The 21,284-nt window shown below is 37.4% G+C and overlaps 1 protein-coding gene across 1 annotated transcript; it reads right to left on the minus strand.

Moving 5' to 3' along the window:
- Positions 1 to 10,024: 10,024 nt before the first annotated feature.
- kcnj12b (potassium inwardly rectifying channel subfamily J member 12b) lies at positions 10,025 to 20,167 on the minus strand. Its single transcript, XM_026917287.3, has 2 exons — positions 19,633 to 20,167; positions 10,025 to 13,407 (listed from the first exon to the last, which is right to left on the minus strand). The coding sequence occupies exon 2, from the start codon at positions 13,322 to 13,324 to the stop codon at positions 12,059 to 12,061; it is 1,266 nt and encodes a 421-aa protein (XP_026773088.1). The 5' UTR covers positions 13,325 to 13,407; positions 19,633 to 20,167; the 3' UTR covers positions 10,025 to 12,058.
- Positions 20,168 to 21,284: the final 1,117 nt, after the last annotated feature.

A 21,284-nucleotide genomic window follows, 5' to 3' on the forward strand; every position in this document is an offset into this window, starting at 1 on the left:
GAAACTCCCATCCCTCTTCCCTTGTTTGTTCCCTCAGGGCCATTGTGGCTACAATTAATCTTTTCTGCTTTGTCTTATGCCCCTGTGGGGATAAAGGATAATCATTTAAATATTTAATGGAACTTCCTAGAATACTGTCTGAATATATCTCTAGTAATGCCACTAGTAGCCAAGCCACATTATATTCTCACTCTTAGTTGAAGGATATCTAATATGCTCATACTGTATTAATGTCCAGAGAAGTTACTGAGCATGACCTGGTTTTCATCTACAAGCCAAAATCATGAAAGAAACCTCAGTCTTTCAGCTAGTGACAAAATACTCCATTTCAGTAGGTATCAAAGCAAACTAGTCAGTAGCAAACAATTTAGATGTGCTTCTACATGCACACAGTGTTTAAAAACCGAGAAAAACTGCTGTACCAGTGCCACTCACTGTGGTCCTATCCAGTGAAAGTGTGCATAGTGACATGTGGACAACAGTCAGTAATTACATACTTATAAAGCAAACTACTGGCGAAGGACACTCTTCTTCAGCCCCTGTAAAGCAGAGGACCCATGACCCAGAAGCACCTCCTCATCAGACCTCTACTTTCCCAGCTCTAATCCAAACATCTGAGTATTTGAAAAAAGACTAAATATTATGTGAATTTGTAGATCGAAATGGTGCTCATGGCATCACGAATATGACAGATGGATGCATCCAGGGCCTCCAATGGGAATTTTGGCTCACTGATCGAGAACATTTTCATTCCCTGGGGTCTCCTTGGGTCCCTGTATACTCAGGTTTATTCCCCTTGGGTCCTTGGAATCATCCCCACTGTCATCGTCCGTTAATGCAGCTATGCAATATTATATAATGCCCTGAAGCTGGATAGTAGGAAAACACTAAATGGTGTGTGATGTAGCCCAATGTTGATTATTTTCCAATAACAGCATGCCCAGATGTGTTCCTCTTATAAAATGACAATTTCCCAATAATTGCAATTTTTATTTATTAATCAACAACATGGCATACATTTAACTGTTTGTAGCTACATTTAATGTTGTGAAAGAAGTGGAAGAACAAGTTAGTTCCTGTTATCATTTCCTTTATAGTAGCTATAAACTGTCATTCCTTCATCAGCATCTATTTTTTCCTCTCTCTATTCAAGCTTTTTTACAAAGAAACCAGAAAGTGCAAAGTCCTCTGTCTTAAAGACTTTCCCTTTCATGGGAAATACTGACCATTACAAACCATTGACACTGGAGACTCCTTCCTGAAATCTTAAATAAATGTCTCTTTAAAGAAAACCTCACCATATCATAACGATTACACATTTTGTCTTTGTTAAATTAAAAACACATCTTTTAATTTGTTTATTATTAGGCTTAGATGATATGGTCTCTCTCAATTAGCTGTTTCTATAGCAACAATAATGGATTAGAACTAGTGCGTTAATATAAACCTCTGATTTGAATTACAGCCGGAACTACTGTCGCAGCTGCTGTTACATAAACCTAATCCCTTCTGACCAATCAGATATGAGAATTCAACTCGGCTGTGGGTTAAGTAACTATACTAAACATATAAGCAGCTAACAATCTTCAGCAATGCTTTGCTGACACATTTGATGGATATTTTACATAAGTCTATGTATGATATGTTGTACTGTATTTACTTTTAATTTCTAATTCCATTATTACACCTGTATAAATATGCTTTTCTGTTCCACTTGTCTTTTACCTCAGGCTGACATTTCTATTTTTGCACCAGTAGATGTCGCACTGTATATATGTAATTGAGGGACACAGACAACTGCATGAGCAGGACTCCACTGATTATGGAATCAGAAAGTCTCATTAAACACAAATGAACCAGACAAATGTGATTTATTGATTTATCAACAAGTACATGTGTTCACAAATACTTTAATACTAAACTAGACGATAAGATGGATGATAGATAAGCTATTGATCACTGCAGGGTTGATGGTGAGAGGTGCAGGTTGAGGGGGAGCAAGTTGCTGACCGGACGAATCAGGGCTAATATCGTGAATGGGCAGTATCAGAGCCAATGATTTTATTCACTGGCAATATGATCTGCATGTAAATGAAAAGTTCCAGTTGTAGCTACTGACTTGCAAAGTGTCCTGTTGCATAAGCACAAGCTTAGTGAATTCGGTCATGTTGTCGTTGTGAGCTTTCGGGAATATTCTGTGAGCAGCACATTATAAGCAGATATGTTTAGGGACCTTTATATTATTCAGAACAGATCAAGGAAGGAAAATGCTTGAATAACTCAGTAAATTCAGTAACTTTTTACTCCTAACATTTTCATTGCGGCCTTCAGTACTTCAAAATGTAAAATGCCATGAGATTTTTCCTTTTTCCCCATTTTTCGTTAGTTAAAATGAAATATCTGCCTTCAAAATTCACCATAAAATCCAAAGAATTATGATTAAGAGCTTTAAGTTTGGTAAAGTAACTATAGTTAAGGTTTGTAATTTAGCTAGTTAAATTAGCTAGCTAGTTAGGTTTTGTAAATGTGTTTCTTTCTCTGGCATTTTATGAAATGAAAAATATTTCTGAATACATATATTCACTTATACTGTGAAAGAACTGTGTTTTATGCTTTTATGTTTACCAAAATTATCTTAATAACATAGGTTAAGACTGCAGCTTGGAAGTGGAGTGGTTGGCCTACATAACTCTCCGTCTGCATGACACTTAGGTGAACTGTCGCTATATTTCATATCTCAGAGAACACGGTGATGCTTTACGTAGGTGTGCACAGCCAAATCCTAACACCTAGAGTGTTAAATGAACAATTTGCTACATCTGAGTCCAGCTGGTCTTATCTGAGCACAGTAGGTGTTAATTTAACACAGGGGATTTTGCTGTGTGGACTGCCTTGTACCGCTTTTCAGAAATTGCTGAAAGAACGAGGACGCGTTACAGAAGCTTGGTGTAATTCCCAGACCGGCTAGCTTATACTGACGAGACCTGGATCTAAATCTGTAGCATTTTGTGCACTCTTTAGTTTTGCTGATAGCGGTTTATCTTGCGTTTTAGGTCTGTGTAGGTGTGCGAGAGAGAAAGAGAAAAAGAGTGAACAGCAGGTGTGTGTGCTTCTTGATTAAATTTCTGAAGGCTGCTTTGTGTGTGTAATTAGTGATGAATTATTCATGTTGCTTTGAAGCACTGATCTCTTCATTACAGGGAGTTTAGACAACATTGATTAATTTTGTAGATGACAATCCAAAAGTCTCTGTCTCTCTCTCTCTCTCTCTCTCTCTCGCTCTCTCTCTCTCTGTGTGTGCGTGTGTGTGTGTGTGTGTGTGTGTGTGCATGCTATAACGTCCACCCTCTTCAGTTCTTCTTTCAGGGCATTTGTGTTCCCATGGAAACAAGTTTAGATATCTGTACATGTCACTCACTGGCTATCTCTCCATCAGGACTTTTATTTTTTCTCCTTATTTGACTTTGCATCTTTTTTCCCAGTTCCCTGGCTACTGACAGTTTAAATATATTATGGGTGGATGTGCGATAATAACGAGGCTGATGTTGTTTGATAGCTATGTCTGTTCATGATGCCAGTGTCTTTCTGAATGACAGTTAACAAATGAATACAGCTCTGTCTAACATCATCTGGCTGGGGAAAAACAGCAGTAAATATAATCATGGTTCGAGCAAAAACAGAGATCCATGATTAGCTCTGTGATTGTCTCCGGGTCTACTGAGACGGTTGGATAAAGTGAGGTAAGCTTTCAGTTCTCTGGATGTCAATCTTTTATGTAAGTGGTCTCTACCTGTGTTGTGCTTTTGTACCTCTCACCTCAATTTAGTCTGGCCAGAGGCTCATTTCTCTGTCAAGGACTCTGAGGCTCATACACTTACCCACAGCATTAAGAGCTTTTGGTCTTTTTGTGTTTGGCAGAAAACAGCCTAGACAAGGTCCTTTCTTCCTTACAGTGGTTTTCTCCATATTTAAGCTTTATTTAGGTCCATATTTATGGGTGCATACTTGGAATTGTATAGTGAACACTATAGTGATTTTAAAGTGCAATGACAAGCACATACAGTATCTGCCTTCACAATATACACTATATGGCCAAAAGGTTGACCTTGACACCTGACCTTCACACCCATATGTGGTTCTTTCCCTAACTGTTGCCACAAAGTTGGAAGCACACAATTGTCTAGAATATCATTGTATGCTGTAGCATTACAGTTTCCCTTCACTGGAAGTAAGGGGCCCCAAACCTGTTCCAGCATGACAATGCCCCTGTGCACAAAGCGAGCTCCAAAGAGATATGCTTTGCCAAGTTTGGAGTGGGAGATGAATTAGAATGCTGATTGCACCCCAGGCCTTCCAGTCCAACATCAGTGCCTGACCTCACTAATGCTCTTGTGGCTGAAGGAGCACAAATCCCTATAGCCTCTCTCCAGAATCTAATGGAAAGCCTTCCCAGAAGAGTGGAGCTTATTATAACAGCAAAGGAGGACTAAATCAGGAACGGGATGTTCATCAAGAACACATGGATGTGATGGTCAAGTGTCCACATACAGTACTTTTGGCAATATAGTGTATGTGTGCCAGCCTGGGGAAACCCTTTACCTGGTCAAAGTTTGAGATTTTCTAATACACAGTTCTGAAAACTGAAATATGTTTCCATTTTTTGCATGTGTCTCAACCATAAGTAAAGTGCTAGCATTTTAAAGTCAGGTAACCCCCAAAAGTGATTTCATTCCAATTCCACAGAAAGACGCTTTGCCTACTTGCACTTCTAACCTGATCTATTTTTGGGAAAATAAAAAAACATTATTGCCAAAATGTAAAGAATTATATGTCTACAATGAGAAATGACTTATTATTGTGATTATCAGCTTCTTTCACGTCAGTCTCATCACCTGAGGTTAAAAGTCACTCGCGGCATTTAAACGCGAGCCTCTTCATCATCTCTTTACTCAACTCAAGTAACATTGGTGGATAAATAACATCTTATTATGAGGTCCTTTAAACATTTTAACACTTTGCCTGCTGTCATCTGAACAGTGTGTGTAAGCTGTCTTCTCTGTTTTGATGAGGAGCAACCCAGACATTTTGACAGCCAGTATCTGATCACTGAATTGATTAGGCTTTCCAACAACAAGTGTGATGTTCACTGTATGAGGAAATCACATTCAGATAGACATCTTTAGACAGACTGACTATTTTTATCACTGCCTTTGTTAAACTGGTTCCTTATACAAGAAGATTTTTACAGGCAGACATCAAGGCAAAGTTAGAAAGGAGCCTAAATAAAAGTATTTCCATGTCATTCTGGTAAAATAGGTTTGTTAATTATATATTGACAAAAATATATTTGTCAATAATATACTTTGACATTGTTTCTTAAAGTAGCAATAGCAAAGTATATTATTGGCAGACTCAATTTGGATCAAAATACAAAATTTCCTTTTCCAAAATTCAGCCCCTGCAACATCCGACAGGTTTTCCCAGACCGCCACACATATCGTTATATTTCTAATGTAATATCTGTAATATGTTTCCTGTACTTAGTAGAAGCAGCTGGTACTTTCTGCAAAGGAGATAAGTACTTTTTTTTGCTACGTAGCAGCCAAATGATTTCTAAGAGTTAACAAACATAATCAAATAACCAACGGAAAAAAATGCAAGATATACTACAGCAGTATCATCAAACTACAGCACCGTAATCTATAATCTTTTATATTCTGTATATTCTTACACACACACACACACACACACACACACACACATATATATGTATATATATATATATATATATATATATATATATATATATATATATATATATATATATATATATATATATATTAATCCCTTCATATATATTTTCTTTATATTTCATATTTTTCTATATTTTCTTATTTTATGTTGGAACAGTTGTATAAAGCATTTCACTGCAAGTTGTACTGTGTATGGTTATGCATGTGACAAATAAAATTTAAATTTGAATTTGAATCAAGATACAGATTTGAGAAGGCATTAATATTGCCATTATTTTATGTTTTATCTCCTGTCAGTCATGAACATTACAGTTTGATGCAACTAATCATCACATAGAATCATGAGCTTATCTCATCTTATGTGACATGATACAATTAAAACAGTTCAGTTAGTTCACAGTTAAGTTAATGTAGACAGAGCTATTGAAAGAAACTGCAGGAAGTAAGATTACAAATATTCTACCCTTTTTATTTGCTAGAAAAAATAGAAATGGCATGCTGTTAAATATTTAATTGTAATTTAGAGGGAAGTTGTGTAGTCCTGTGGGGTCTTGGTTTGGGTTGAACATAGCGCACCATGATGTAAGTGAAGCTCCAGTGTCTCTGAACGTGTGTGTGTGTGAGTGTGTGTACAGTACTGTGCAAAACTCTTAGGCACCCTATTTTTTTTAGAATAAAACTTTGATATAGATTTTTATTTTATGACTACATTATCAAGTCAGTAAAAAAACATTTCCAAACATTAGTTTTCAGCACAAAATTAAATGTTACAGAAAAATGTTTGTATGTCAGTGAAGAAAGCAGCAGATTACATAAGAGACACTTTTCAGTCAAAAAACATAATGAAGGCTGCTGGGTCAAAGTCTTCAGAAGAACTGTGCCTGGTTCTGCAAGATGCTCAGTAACACTTTCAGCTCATTTCCTTATAAAATTGCACACACTGTACCTGAAACTACTTTTTTTTTTTTAAAGCAAAGGATCGTCACACCAGATATTGACTTTGTTTCATTTATTACTGTTTACTGCTCTTTATAGTATTTTTTAAACGTCGAAACACCATTATTGTATTTTTTTTAAGTGTAGAAACATTTAATTTCATTAATTTGAAGGCATCTTTACTTTACAGTATTTCTTTGGATGTGCCTAAGATTTTTGCACAATACTATATATATATATATATATATATATATATATATATATATATATATATATATATATATATATATATGTGCGTGTGTGTGTGTGTGTGTGCGTGTGTTTGCTGAGTAATCAGCATCACGAAAGCTGGCAAGGGGATTCAGACTCTCAGGGTAAACATGTTATGTAACCATGTAACACACACAAACGCACACACATTTACAGATGTTAACAGTCACAAAGAAACAAATACCACAAATGCACCATCTTTCTCAGGTTGATCACATCCTGTTTAATTTCAGACCTCATTTTGCATCCAGTGTATTTTCTGATGGCTCTTAAAATACAAAGGTAAATATGTACATCTTAAAATCTGTAGGAAGACATCTATGACTGTTATCTTTTTTAAAAAAAAAGAAAGAAAGAAAGAAAAAGAAAAAGAGAGATGAACTACCGTTCATGCATTATATAATATGAATCTTGTGACCTTTGGATTAATTTTTGAATTTCAATTTTTGTTTCAAATACCAATATATATTTTTTTAACCTTTATGTTTTACAAACTAATCTGAAATGCAGAATGACTTCCATTTGTACCTTTAAATCTCGTTTTCTTACATGTTGCATATTTCATTGTGGCTTTTATATCATTAGTGTGTCAAAATGTTCAGAGATAGCAATTTGAAAGTAATAGAAGACTATAGAAATAGGAAGTGACCAGATGGATTTGGCACGTGCACATATGAGTCTAAACAAGTTATAGTATAAGACTATGAGACGCAGTGATTAAACCTCACACTGTATTCATTAAAATTTACTTATCCTCCTCCTCCTCCAGATAGCTTGTCTATTTTTATCTATTACATGCATATTATAATGAATATGCATAGACATATAATCCCTTATACCGTGCGACTTTAAATCCCCCTTAAACCTTTGCTTAATTTTTGTGGAGATACAGGCTTTGTGTCTGCGTGATTGTCTCTGTAGCAGCTTTTGCAGAGTGGCTACTTTTATGGGCTTTACATTTGGTATTGCATCTGTCTCTGATTATGATTATGTTATTTAAGGATCATTTCACAGATGGTTGCCCATCACCGGTGGGAAATGTCATGTGGAAATGTGTGGGTAAGAGATACTAATAAACTGAGTGGCAAGTTCTCTGTACTAATCCTCATAACCTTCTAATAACCATATGCAGCCTTCATCTGTTCTTGTTTGATTAACAAGCTGTTGCTAACTAGAGTAGATCACATTAGAAGTGGGTATGGAGACTGGGCTCCTATGGGACCAAAATCAAAAAGTTGCAGAAGTGGGCAGTCAAATATGAAACTTGTAGGACAAAGAGAGTCCATCGACATGGGAGTGTGTCGGACGCGGCACATTTACTGCATTCAGTAAAGTCTTTATCCTTGTCAGGGTCACTATGGTTTACTTTCCTTCTTCCTTTATATTTTGGAGAAACCAAAATTACTAAGTTCATTAGAAATGATCACAGGTGCAAACCAAAGTGGGTGGGATTCCTTCAGGAACAGACAGGAGTGAGATTTTAAAAAAATAATCCCATTTACGACTCTAAATAAAAATATCTTTCGTGTTTATTTGTGCAGTGGATAGCATTGCCGTCTCACAACTCCAGGCTTCCTGGTTCGATCCTGAGCTCGGGTTACTGTTTATGTGGTTTATGTTTTGCAAGTTCTCCCCATGTCTGTGCAAGTTTCTAGCAAGTTCTCCAGTTTCCTCTCACCTCCCAAAAACATGACAGTAGGTGGATAAGCTAAACTGATGTCCTATCCAGGGTGTATTCCCACCTTGCGCCCAGTGTTCCTGGGATAAACTCCGGATTCCACCACAACCCTGACCAGGATAAAGCGCTTACCGAAGATAAAGGAATGAATAAATAGCTCTCCTTTTCTGAATACTGTCTTGAGTCATTTGACTTAGAGGGTCATAATATTAGTGACCATGTACTAATATGATCTATTAGTGTAGTGACTGGTTAAAAAAATATAAAAGGAAGACACTCTAAGCTCTTAAGGAATGAATTTAGTAATATAAGTTGTCATGTTGAATAACTCAATAACTGCATTCCCAGCCAGCAAGTTACTATATTACCATGACCCAGTTTCCAAGGCTGTGAGAAATTTTCATAAATAGCAGACTGATTTACAGGTTTGTACAGACGAACATGAGGAAGGCCTGGTGCTTCTCTGCCTTTGCTCTTTTTCTGTCTTCTCTATTCCTCCGTCTTTTGGAGAACAAGCCTGGCTGTAATCTGTCTCTGCAAGACGTTTAATTTATTAAAATTATCTTACATAATGCCTTCTTTATTTAATCAGGCACACTCGTTTTCTCCCACAGAGAGAAGTGATGGATGGGGTGAGTGGGTGAACTCTCTGCTCATTTGTTCCTCTTTTGTTTCGCATGTCTCTCTGTACCGCCCGCCCCTCCCCGACCTTTGTCTCATTTTTAAAAGAGAGTGAGGTATCTGGGAGATCATCATCATCACGCACTGCAATAATAGCCGCAGTAGTTGGGAGTGTGTGGGACTGTTGTGTATTACTTAAGCTGGGACTGATAACCCTTACAGAAGGTGAATAATCGCACCATTCACGTGTGAAAATTACACGTGTCAAAGTTACACGCTTCATCCATTTTCCACATGTGGATTTTTAACATGGAGTGCATTTGTTTTTATTTTTCACGTGATTATTTTTCAAGTGATTCACTTATTTTCACGTGTGATTTTTAAAACGATTCACATGTGATTTTTTTTTCAATGATTCATTTATTTTCCTGTGATTTTTAAGATGATTCTCGTGATTTTTTTTCCCAGTGATTCATTTATTTTCATGTGATTTCAAAAATGATTTACATGTGATACTTTTTCGATGATACATTTATTTTCACATGTGATAAAAAAAATTCACATGTGATTTTTTACACGATTCATTTATTTTCACGTGATTAAAAAAATTTCACATGTGATTTTTTGAATGAGTCACGTGTGATTTTTTTAAGGATTCATATATTTTCACATGCGATTTAAAAAATGTTTCACATGCTTTTTTCAGGATTCATTTATTTTCACATGTGATTTTTAAGTTTCACATGAATTTGATTTTTTGAATGAGTCATGTGTGATTTTTTTAAATGATTCACATGCGAGTTTTTATGATTCATTTTTTTCACATGTGATTTAAAAAACGGTTCACGTGTGGTTTTTTTAAATGAGTCGTGATTTATTAAAATTTATTTTCACATGTGATTTTTAAAAAATAACTTATGTGATTTTTAATGATTCATTTATTTTCACATGTGACTAAAAAAGGTTTCATGTGTGATTTGTTAAGTGAGTCACATGATTTTTTTAAATGATTCATTTATTTTCACATGTGATTTTCCCCCCAATGATTTCCTTATTTTCACATATGAATCACTTGTGAGTTTTTCAGTGATTCACATGTGATTTTCTACACATGATTCATTTATTTGCATGTGCGCAAATTATTATTTTTTTTTACACATGGTCACATTTTTCACAGGCTTACTTTTATTCACATGTGCAATTTCAGGGCATAACAAGTTGAAATGCACCTTCACATGTTTCTCAAGTGATCAGATATTACTGACAGTCACAAGCGAGTGTAAAATATGATCATGTGTGAAAAATATGTGATTTTTTTCATAAGGGAACCTTCAGATAAGGCTATCTGAATACTTTGTAACATGTTTAACGCATTTCAGATATTCCACAGTCCTTCAGGCTGACTGTTTAAACACTTCGCCATTGCCCAAATGTAGGGCTATCTTTAAGCATATCATCATCATCATCATCATCTCATCATCATCATCGCCACTCAGAAGAACAGTAACACTTCATATTGCACTGTGCCCTTTTACATTAATAAGCCTTTAAACCATGAGGCCTGCTCATTGTATTTAAGGCCTGGTAAATATCTCAGAGTCATGATATGCAATAATAGAGATATTTATAACCAAAATTGATTTGGTTTCAATTTCAGGAGCTTGTTTATGTTACACTAATGTTTTTTTTTTTTTCAAATGTAATCAGATAGTGTTACTTTTAGTTATTGTTCAAGCAGCCTCCAATAAAGCTTGATGCTGAAATGCATCCAATATAGTGTTCACAATAGATATATAATAGATATCCTGCTCAATCATTTGCACTGTAACATAATTTAGGTACAATTAAACAGTCCTACTTAGAAACAACCAACTTTCATCGACATTTTTCCTCTTTGAGCTTTGTCTGCTGTGCAAGAGAGTGCATCCTGAGCATGAATGAGTGTGTGTTTGGAGGTTGGATGTGTCGTCTGTGTGTGGAGGGTAAATTGTCGATGTGTTTCTATAAAAATGATGACTTTTAAAACACACACACACACACACACTGATAATTCTACACACTTCTGAAGATATAAGACACATACGTTTTCTAGCTATCTGCTAGCCTGGGTGCCATCTTGTTTTCTTTAATTAATGGCAATTCACTGTTTGCTATTGTTGATGTATTTAAAATCACGGTAGGTTTGAGATAATCAAAATGTTGATTGAAAATGAGTGATTGAAGTGCTACAACATACAACAAATATTTTTTTGGTTATTAATGTAAAACTGATGTAACGACGTAACCTTATTGCTTATTATACCAAACGAAATGGATTGTGAGTCTATCTATTGTTAATTATTGTGCTGATGAGTGTATGATACATATATATATATATATATGTATATATATATATATGTATATATATATATATATATATATATATATATATATATATATTTTGAGGGGGAATTCTACAAAACCAAGAGAAGGTACCAAAAGTACCTAGCAGATGTCTGAACCAATTTGGCACCCAGGATAGCTTGGTATTGCATTATGATATCACTTAAAGCTATCACTTCAAACTACAGCATGAAACAAGGAATCCTATTTCAAGTTTTCCTACTGGAAGGCCATCCAGCAACAGTCATGAACATGAATTGCCCTTGACTACACCATGGCACTAATTCAGCAGTGGTTCATAGTGGCACTTGCTTTGCTTTGTATCTGTCAGTTCAAGCCAAAACTAAAGGGACAGACTGGATCTACGTTAAAATAAAATTCTCTAGAGGTGAATGTCAAGGATCAGTCGTGTCAGAGATCATATCTCGGACTCTATATGGTGTGATCTCTGGTCAGAGTTCAGGCTGGCTGATAGGGTTTCCATCTCAGTCCCCAAAATTCCCCTTATATCTTCCTCCTCCTCTTCCTCCCTGCTGAATGCCAACTCATTCTCGTAACAGAAGTTAGCACTGGAGAGCAGTGACTTGCGGTCCTCAATGTCTTTGGCACTGCAGCGTGGTGTGGAGGGCACCTCATAAGTCTTGTGGAAGTGCGTAAAGTCTACCTTGTAGTGGTTCTTCTCCTCAAACACTACTGGCTCAAAGCGATGACCCCATAAGATTTCGTTGGCCAGGTAAGAGCTGCGCACCTGAGCTGTCATTGCCGTGGCCTCGACCATGCCCTCGAGGATCACCACAATCTCAAAGTCTTCATTGACTAGGTCCTGTTTGCTGATTCCAAAGAGCGGGCTCTCCTCGTTTATCTCGTGGATGATGGTCAGAGGAGAAACAAGGAAGATGCGATCGATGCCTTTGTCGTAGCCAACGTTGATGTCGATCTGGTCAAGTGGGATGTACTCGCCCTCTTCCGTCACTCTTGGCTTAATCAGCTGTGCTCGTACGTGGGCCTCGACAATGTGACTTTTGCGCAAGTTTCCTACACGCCACATCAAGCACAGCTTTCCATCACGCATAGCTATGACAGCATTGTGCGAAAATAGCAATGTCTGTGCACGCTTTTTGGGTCGGGCCATTTTGGCCATGATGGCACCAATCATGAAAGCGTCAATGATGCAACCCAAAATGGACTGAACAACAACCATAAATACAGCCAGTGGGCACTCTTCAGTCACACACCTGAAGCCATAACCAATTGTGGTCTGGGTCTCGACTGAGAACAGGAAGGCTGCCACAAAACTGTTGACCTGCATGATGCAGGGTGTGAACTCTTCACTGGAGGTTCTGTCAAAGTCACCATGTACAAGGGCAATGAGCCAGAAGATGAAACCGAACGCCAGCCAGGACAGAATGAAAGCAAGAGAGAAGAGAAAAAACATCCAGCGCCAACGGATGTCCACACATGTTGTGAAGATGTCGGCCAAGTAGCGCTGTGATTGCTCTTCCATGTGTGAAAAGCTGACGTTACACTGTCCGGTTTTGTTAACAAAGCGGGTGCGTGGCTTTCGCCGCGTCTGGATCTTACCATTTCCAAAGCCATTGCCGAGGGCAGGCATGTTGCCGTGGTGATGGATGTCCTCCTCTGACGATGACACAACGTTGTAGCGAGGGGTCTTTCCCACACTCATGCCACTCGGCCCGGTCAGGACAATGAGTGGTTGGGATACCAGGCCTCTGTCTCTCCACCAATCGCTGCACAAGACACAAGGACCTGAGAGAAACCAACAGGTAAGGTCAGTCATTTGAGCACCTTGATTACAATATTGTACCTTTTAGATTTAATCAAAGGTAGGCTTTGGACAAATGCTTAAATGTCATAAAAAACCTGAGGTATGATCGATTTCTATACCGATATATCCATAGTCTGAAATGTGATTACTTTTAAATAAACTGAAAATGTTTAATTTGTAATTATTGCAATTATAGCATCTAAATAACACTCAGTAGAATACAAAGTATTTTGTAATTTTATAATTTCACATCTAGTTAAGTTTTTCTGTGCTCACTGAGGCTACAATGCCAGACATATGTTTTGATGGAGTTGCTTATAATGTTAGCAGTTAAACTAACCCTAACATTGCACATAAAGCATAAATTAAAGTTCCACAAAGTGCATATAGCAAGGGCCAGATTTACTGTAAGCACATTTTAAGTTTTATAAGAAAGAAACAGGTATCTTGACATTGATCATTTGGGAAGGATATATTTTTAAAGGCACTTTTAACCATGAAATGAAATAAAGTAAACTACAAACTAATGTTACAACTAGTGTAGCTACTCCCATTTCTTTAAACATTCTTCCTTATTAATGACAAAATCATGTTATGTATGTTAAATTTAAATGTTTGATCTGCATTATACTGGAAATTGGCTTATAATGCACAGTGAAAGTGCTGGGAAAGTGCTAGAAATGTATTTTAGATGTGTAACAACCCTGCCAAAGTCATTTTCAGAACACTACACAACCATAAATGCATATGTTACTCAGCTATATTTAATATCCTGCTGTAGTTGGGTTAAGTGCACGATTGTTGACTTTTGATCTTGACAGAGCTGCGAGTATAGATAAATGCTCATGTGCTGAAAATAAAAAAGGCTTGCATCAGCATTGTATCAGCAGTATTTATTAAATATTAAATATTAGTATGAATTGATGTAAAATTAATACAAGCTAAAATATGTTTATCGACTCAATGATATAAAAAGAATGAAAAAAAAGGTGAAAACATAAAAAATAATAGTTGGAATGATAACAAAAAATGATACAGAACAGAATTTTCAATACAATAAATGTAATAATTAAATTATTAAAATGCAATGTTATTAGTTGTAGAGTTTGATGTGCAATAATTAATAATTAAATAGTTAAAATGCAAATCTTTGCAGCCAAACAGAGAACAAAGGAATTGCAACTTTAACAGTTAAATAAAGAGATTTCAAAACAGCTTTTTTTTTTAAATAAAGAGATTTCAAAACAGAGTTTTTAGTGGTGTAGAAACCCTACAGTGCGATTTCAGTGTGATTTAAATAAAAAGAACAAAGCCTAGTGTAATGCCATGATATTAATTCACATTAATCACTTTGCTTTTCATTGTCATGCTATTTTAAAAACTCATTTCAACGTTGAGGCTTATGCGTATACACACACAGACACACACACACAACACACACACAAACACACACACTTTCATCACCTCATATAAAACTAAATTGAGACAAAAATGGAAGTGATGAAAGCAGATTTTAGTGAAGTGTTAATGATGTGTTACTCTGGGATGTGTGTGCAGCCCAAGTGTTTCCCTGTGCTGCTATAAATGCATGTGTCTGCACTGCAGCAGATGTAACAAATTAAAATTAGCCAAACTTCACACTTTTCCTGCGAAACTCTAATCCACACCTTACTTCAGTGCAGTGGCACATACAACCGTCAGCTTCTGTGGGAGTGAGGATTAAACCACACCTCCTGCTCTTCATCATAACCCTCAATCCTGTTTTTTTTAATGATTGTTATTATTTGGCTGTTTGTGGTGCTGTGTCATTTCTCTGAGAGTCCTGTTTTGGAAGCTGCCCATGGGGTCCGGATTTAGGCGCCTAGTCCCTGCCTGACTCAACTGATCTGCCTTTCTAATAATAGACGCCTATCTCACGGAGGCTAGAGACATACACACACGCACACACATCCACTTCCAAGGGTCTGGGTGACATACTGTACTCATGCCAGAGGCTTCGGTATACGCACTTGAGGTGCTGCTATATCAGTGAGTGTGAATATGTGAGGAGCCTTAGATTGGATGAATGCGATAATGAGAAAAATAAGCCATATCATTTCCTTCACACACACACACACACACACACACATGCACACATATACATGAATACACACTGCTTCATCCTTACAGTGCACAGGAATAAAGGAATCAGATGAAGAAATGGAGGGATATAGAGGTTACCATGGAAACCAGTCTGGTAGAGGTTGTGTGTGCATGTGAGTGTTTGAGGGGTGACTGCCGGCTTCATGCAGTGGTATTTTAGTCATCCTCCAGGTGGCCAATCACTCAGAGAGAGTGGGAGAGAGAGAGAGAGAGAGAGACAGAGAGACAGGGATTGGATGTGATACAGGTCAACGAGAAGGAGAAGTGAGAGGCAGTGTTAAGTTTTTGGTGCCGGAGGGAGAAACACCTGTTACTGCAGTGAAGCTGGCGTGGTCACTGCTTCCTGCAGAGATGCCAGGTAGTGTGGCTGAGTGCTCCGTGTGTCCTGAAAGAACAGCCCGCTCTCTCCGCAGTCCAGGATTCAGCACTTCCCTTCAAACATGCTGTACTGCACTACACCTGCTGCTTCATAGTATATCAGGAATACTCCAGTGTTTTTTAACCTAATCTCCGGCTATGTAATCTGTATTATGTGTAATTACTGCTGATAAGAATCTCAAGATCCTTAATAATCTCAATAAATCTCAATTCATCTCAATGAAAGTCTACAGACAGCTGTTGAAATGACAAATAAACCAAATTCAAGCTGTTACTCTCTCAGACAGGAGAGAAAATCCTACCAAAGCTGCTTCAAATCTAGTTTTATCCAACATTTCATGAAAAGTCACATGAACTTCACATCAATAATTATGATTCACATGTGAAATTAAGCCACATGGTTTTTAGACATTTCACATGTTATATTCAATACTGTTTTTCACATGAATGGAATTTAGTGCATGTAGTTTATTTTATTAATTTATTTTTGTGATAAATTATGACCACATGTGAAATATATGATAATTCTTGCCACGAGTCTTATGAAAAGATAGGAAGGTTACAGTTAAGTTTGAGAGCGAGGTTAGCATGCATGCTATTTCTTACAAATTTACTTCTATCGAAGCAAATTAAATACAGTCACGTCACCCTCTTTTGTTTTTTAAATGAATTTGAATTTCTCATGACAGAGGTTGGTTTTGTGGTAAGCATACTAGATCAGGCTGAAACTGAGTCACTTCTGATCAGATGCAATCTGAGTCACTTCTCTTCATCATCATGGGTCTCTCCCTCTAGAAGGACGATGTACAGATTTAGAACTTCATTACCTTCATATCTTTGACTGACGAATTCATGAAAGTTGTCCACAAAAATATTTGATAGAAATGTTTATTGACTCCACCTATATGATTTTTATTGACTCTCCCTATATAACTGCTCTTATCATCCTACTACATATATATATATATATATATATATATATATATATATATATATATATATATACACACACACACACACACACAGACATACATACCATTCAACTAAACCTAACCTTCATAAAGCCCTAATAAACTTCATAGATTTTAAATTCTGTTGAAATACTAATACTCTTTGAGACCAATGCTATAAAAATGTCGCTATTGGACAGATATACAGTAAGTTAATATTTCATTAATTTAGTTGCCTTTCTAGATATTACGTGAATGAGGGGCAGTGAGCACGCATTTAGCTCCATAGAGTTATTTGTTGCACTTAGGGGTCAAAAGTGGGGAATATAAGAAGCACTAATAGAGGTCCACTGGAGCAGGAATCACGCTGCCCCCTGCTCGGGAGAAGAGGAGAAGACAGGACAGAGTTGACAGGGTTGACAGGGGTCGCAGGTTTTACACCAAATTGGGCTGATTTAAAAATACTGTGTGGCTACCAAGATCTTGTTCTATAGCAAGCGATCTAATAAATTTCTTCAAAGTGCAGACATTGTGTCTATGATGTACAGAACCATTTCTATATATTCTTCTACAGATATAGTGCGAAGATTTGGAGAGTGAAAGGGGGATTATGGAGTGGATAATGTCTATACAGCAGTGTGCACTATGGTGACCTTGTTTCTCACACAAAGGCTGAGAAAAAGAAGAAAAAATTGTCTTCCTTTTTCAAAGTTTTTGGGCTAGTTTCAGGTCTTTTGTGTGGTTTTTGAGATGTAGTTGGGCTGTACATTTTGCTGAAACCTGCCCAACACACCTGCTGTCTTAAACCCAGTTGAACAAGGATCTATCTAGAACAAGCTGCTAGACTGCATGCTGGATGACTATGTTGTTAACTCTCAACTGCCTTACTCTGAAAATTCACTAGAATTCAGCCTATTGTGTAATTCAAGTGTCATGTGTCAAGGCTCTCAACTTAATTTACTTTGAGGCTATGTCGTTATTAATGTTGTCCTGCCCCAACAAAATCTATGGTCACAAGCCACTGCTGAGAGAATTTCAAGTGCATACACTACAGATATGATAGACAGAAATGAGATTTTATGCTTTAAATAGTCTTACGAGCTTGTTAACACCCTCTCAGTTTGATGCTTATAGAAACAAATAGTGCTTGTGCTTCCTTTTTTACTGCCTGTACTTTAATCCACTCATGTAGATTAGTAGGACATGGAAAGAAAACATGGGAGGAAGAGTTCATTTTAATTAAAGTTATCAGAAAGCATACACTTCCCAGCATCCTAATCGGGCTCCTGGAAACTAAGCATTTGAGATCTCCGGTCAGGTGTAGATTTGATCACTGAAGTGGAGGAGGCAGGCTTAACGTGGCTCCATTCTGAGAATCAAGTCGAACTCTGAGCCTCAGCACTCAGATCCGAATACAACTCAGAGATGCAGCTGAAAAATCCATTATATGTAATTCTGAGTGGCCACCTGATTGGTGAGAATCAGTACAAATGGAATTGTCTGAAGTCAGTGCAATTTTTAGACACTGACGTAAAGAAGAAAAGAGACTCCAGCCAAACTGCCCGTTCAACCCAGACACACACACACACACACACACCCCCCACCCCCATCTCACTTTGTCAATTTGTCTGATGAAACGTACTGAATGAATGCGACAGCTGTCATTTTAATATTCACTTGGTCGTAGCCGTGCTGCTCCCCTAGCGTCTCGGAGATGGGACAAGATATGGAAATGATGGATAGAAATGTAAATCAGGACAGGTAACTGAAAGAAATGACTCTCTGGTTGGTCGACTGAAAACAAAATCTCATTAGGGAGCAAGCATAAGCTGGAACATGAGCGTGAGCACATCTTGCTCAATTAGTCTGGTTTAATAAACTTCATGAGGGACGAATAATAGCATTTTCACCATATGTGCTGTGCTATAACAGGATCATAAGCCGCATGGGGTGACTTAGAATAATAGCTGCAGAGCATGATCTGATTCTAACAAATAAATTAAAAAAAACACAATTTATGATCTTAGATTAAGGGGCTTTTGGATTGTTTACCATATATGGACTTCGATTTAAGCTTTAATACTGAATTTTGATTGTTGTTTGGAATCTTGTTCAACATGCTTTGTTTCTTTACTTATTATATTTCGTGAATAATATAATAGTTTTTAGTAGAGATGAAATAAACATGACTTATTTCAACAGAGCTGGTTGTGTCACTCACAGGGAGGGGTTTACTGAAAACAAGAACGCCGCATGCACAAGCAGCTGATCAACACACTCCAGGAGATTTCTCTTCCATGCTGCATGTCAAGCTTTACATGTTCTTAACCCCCTTAAACTCCTGATTTATTATTCCGTTATTTATCTCAAAACATGTCATTTAGTAACTGCTATGAATTATTCAGTAACTACAGTAAAGCTAACAGGACAGGTGTGTAGTTACAAGAGTGAGGACTCTCTGGGGCTTTTGGCAGGTTAATGAGTACACACACATACATACACACACACACACACACACAGATACAGTGTGTACCAAACTGCATGTCATCTTTTTCACTCATCATACTTGCAGTCCACTCTGATCAGACAAACACTACACACACCGGACACGGCTACAGGTTGCAAAAATTCCTGCTCATGCTGTTTGTAATCCAGAACTCAAGGAGCAAATGATACCATTAATAATAATAATAATAATAATAATAATAATAATAATAATCATAGCATTTTGCTCACCTTCTGTTGAGTGTATATGTGTCCAGGTTATGAAGAAGGACTAAAAGGTTCTTGTTTTCTTTCTCACTTTCTAGGCAAGTCCAAGCATGATTTAACTCCCCGGTTCCTTAAGGGTTCCTCTTTGAGTAGAACCACTTCTCCAAACTCAAGGGGCTCCTGTCGTAGTCCTGCAAGGTCCTCATTGTTAACAGTACCTGCACCACGCACACATACACTGTGTGTGCCGCACAAACCTGCCGGCAGCACAGGGTCTTCACTGAAGGTGGTGCAGAGAAGTCTCTTGAAAGCTCTGGAAATGTTCCCTTAATGTTCCTTTAGTGTTGTGTTCATTTCGTTTTCCACTAATGCACTGTAAAGCTGTGATGAGGCTCCTTGTGTTCTCCAGTGTTTCGGTGCAACCAGTGATTCCCCCTCCCGTCTGCTATCTGATCTAGCGTTTCGTGTGGATTTTTTTTCCACAACCTCTCTCTCTCTCTCTCTCTCTCTCTCTCTCTCTGTGTGTGTGTGTGTGTGTGTGTCTCTCTCTCTGTCTCTGAAGTTGGCATTTGCAGAGCCCAGTCACATACAGGAGATGTTGCCTCATATAAATCATGATATTTTTTATATGTGGCCAATAAGTAATATTTACAAGTTCTTGGATCCACGTGCATCTTTTTATATGTTTAGATGCACACACACACACACACACACACACACACACACGCACACACAGTTGCACCATAAAGCTCTTCTTGTCATTTCTGCTTAAAAACTCTTATGGCTTTCTAGTCTTCAGTAGTGTTAAATGTGTGTTGGTGTGTGTATGTGTGTGACATGCTCTTAAATAATCGGAAAAAACATACAATAAGGAATGATGACAGATCAAGGACATTTTACATGCATGCACACAGGCTAATCAGTCATGCCTGGTCACACTATCTAATTACACTGTGTGTGTGTGTCTGTGTGTGTGTCTGTGTGAGAGAGAGAGAGAGGGAGAGAGAGAGAGAGTATAAATCTGTTTTGACTTTCACAACACAAACTTTCCCTGCTCGTATGCTGCAGGTTCGCATGGGACAAGTTATTTTAAAGTCTTAACATAGATGTAAAGTGCACACACACATACACACACACACACACACACACATTCAGCTTCACTCAGCACTTTACTTTTATACTTGGATTCGGCTCCCGGGGACGTTGACTAGAGTTGCAGAAATGGCAGAGGCTGATACTCTTTCAGGTAGTGAGGCTTACTATGTTTGGAAGGACAAGTTATAGAAGAACATGTTATGGAACTTAGGTCTGAAATTTCCAGTGTTGTGAAACCTTAGATGAGCCATATGTCGAACCCAACAACCACAAGTTTACTCATCTGTTTTAACACTAACACCATGTCTGATCCAATGTCACTATCCTGCTTTATGTAACATTTATATATTTTATATACATACATATATACATACATATATATATATATTTACACCACAGCGCTGTTGAATTCTCAAATTAAAGGTGTTGATTAATTTTCTACAACAGCAGCTCTGACAGTAGTGTCGGCTGCAAGGCAAATCATAGGTTTATATGAATGTGCACATTCTAATATGTTATGGTTTCTATAGTAACAGCTGCTTCACATGGACTTGTACGCTGAAGGCTCTATAATCTTTTTA

The sequence above is a fragment of the Pangasianodon hypophthalmus genome, chromosome 13 (assembly GCF_027358585.1).
Source record: "Pangasianodon hypophthalmus isolate fPanHyp1 chromosome 13, fPanHyp1.pri, whole genome shotgun sequence".
NCBI classification, from domain to species: domain Eukaryota; kingdom Metazoa; phylum Chordata; class Actinopteri; order Siluriformes; family Pangasiidae; genus Pangasianodon; species Pangasianodon hypophthalmus.

Bases quoted from the DNA above. Each gene is read 5' to 3' on its own strand.
- kcnj12b (XM_026917287.3), bottom strand. From the start codon at position 13,324: ATGAGTGTGGGAAAGACCCCTCGCTACAACGTTGTGTCATCGTCAGAG.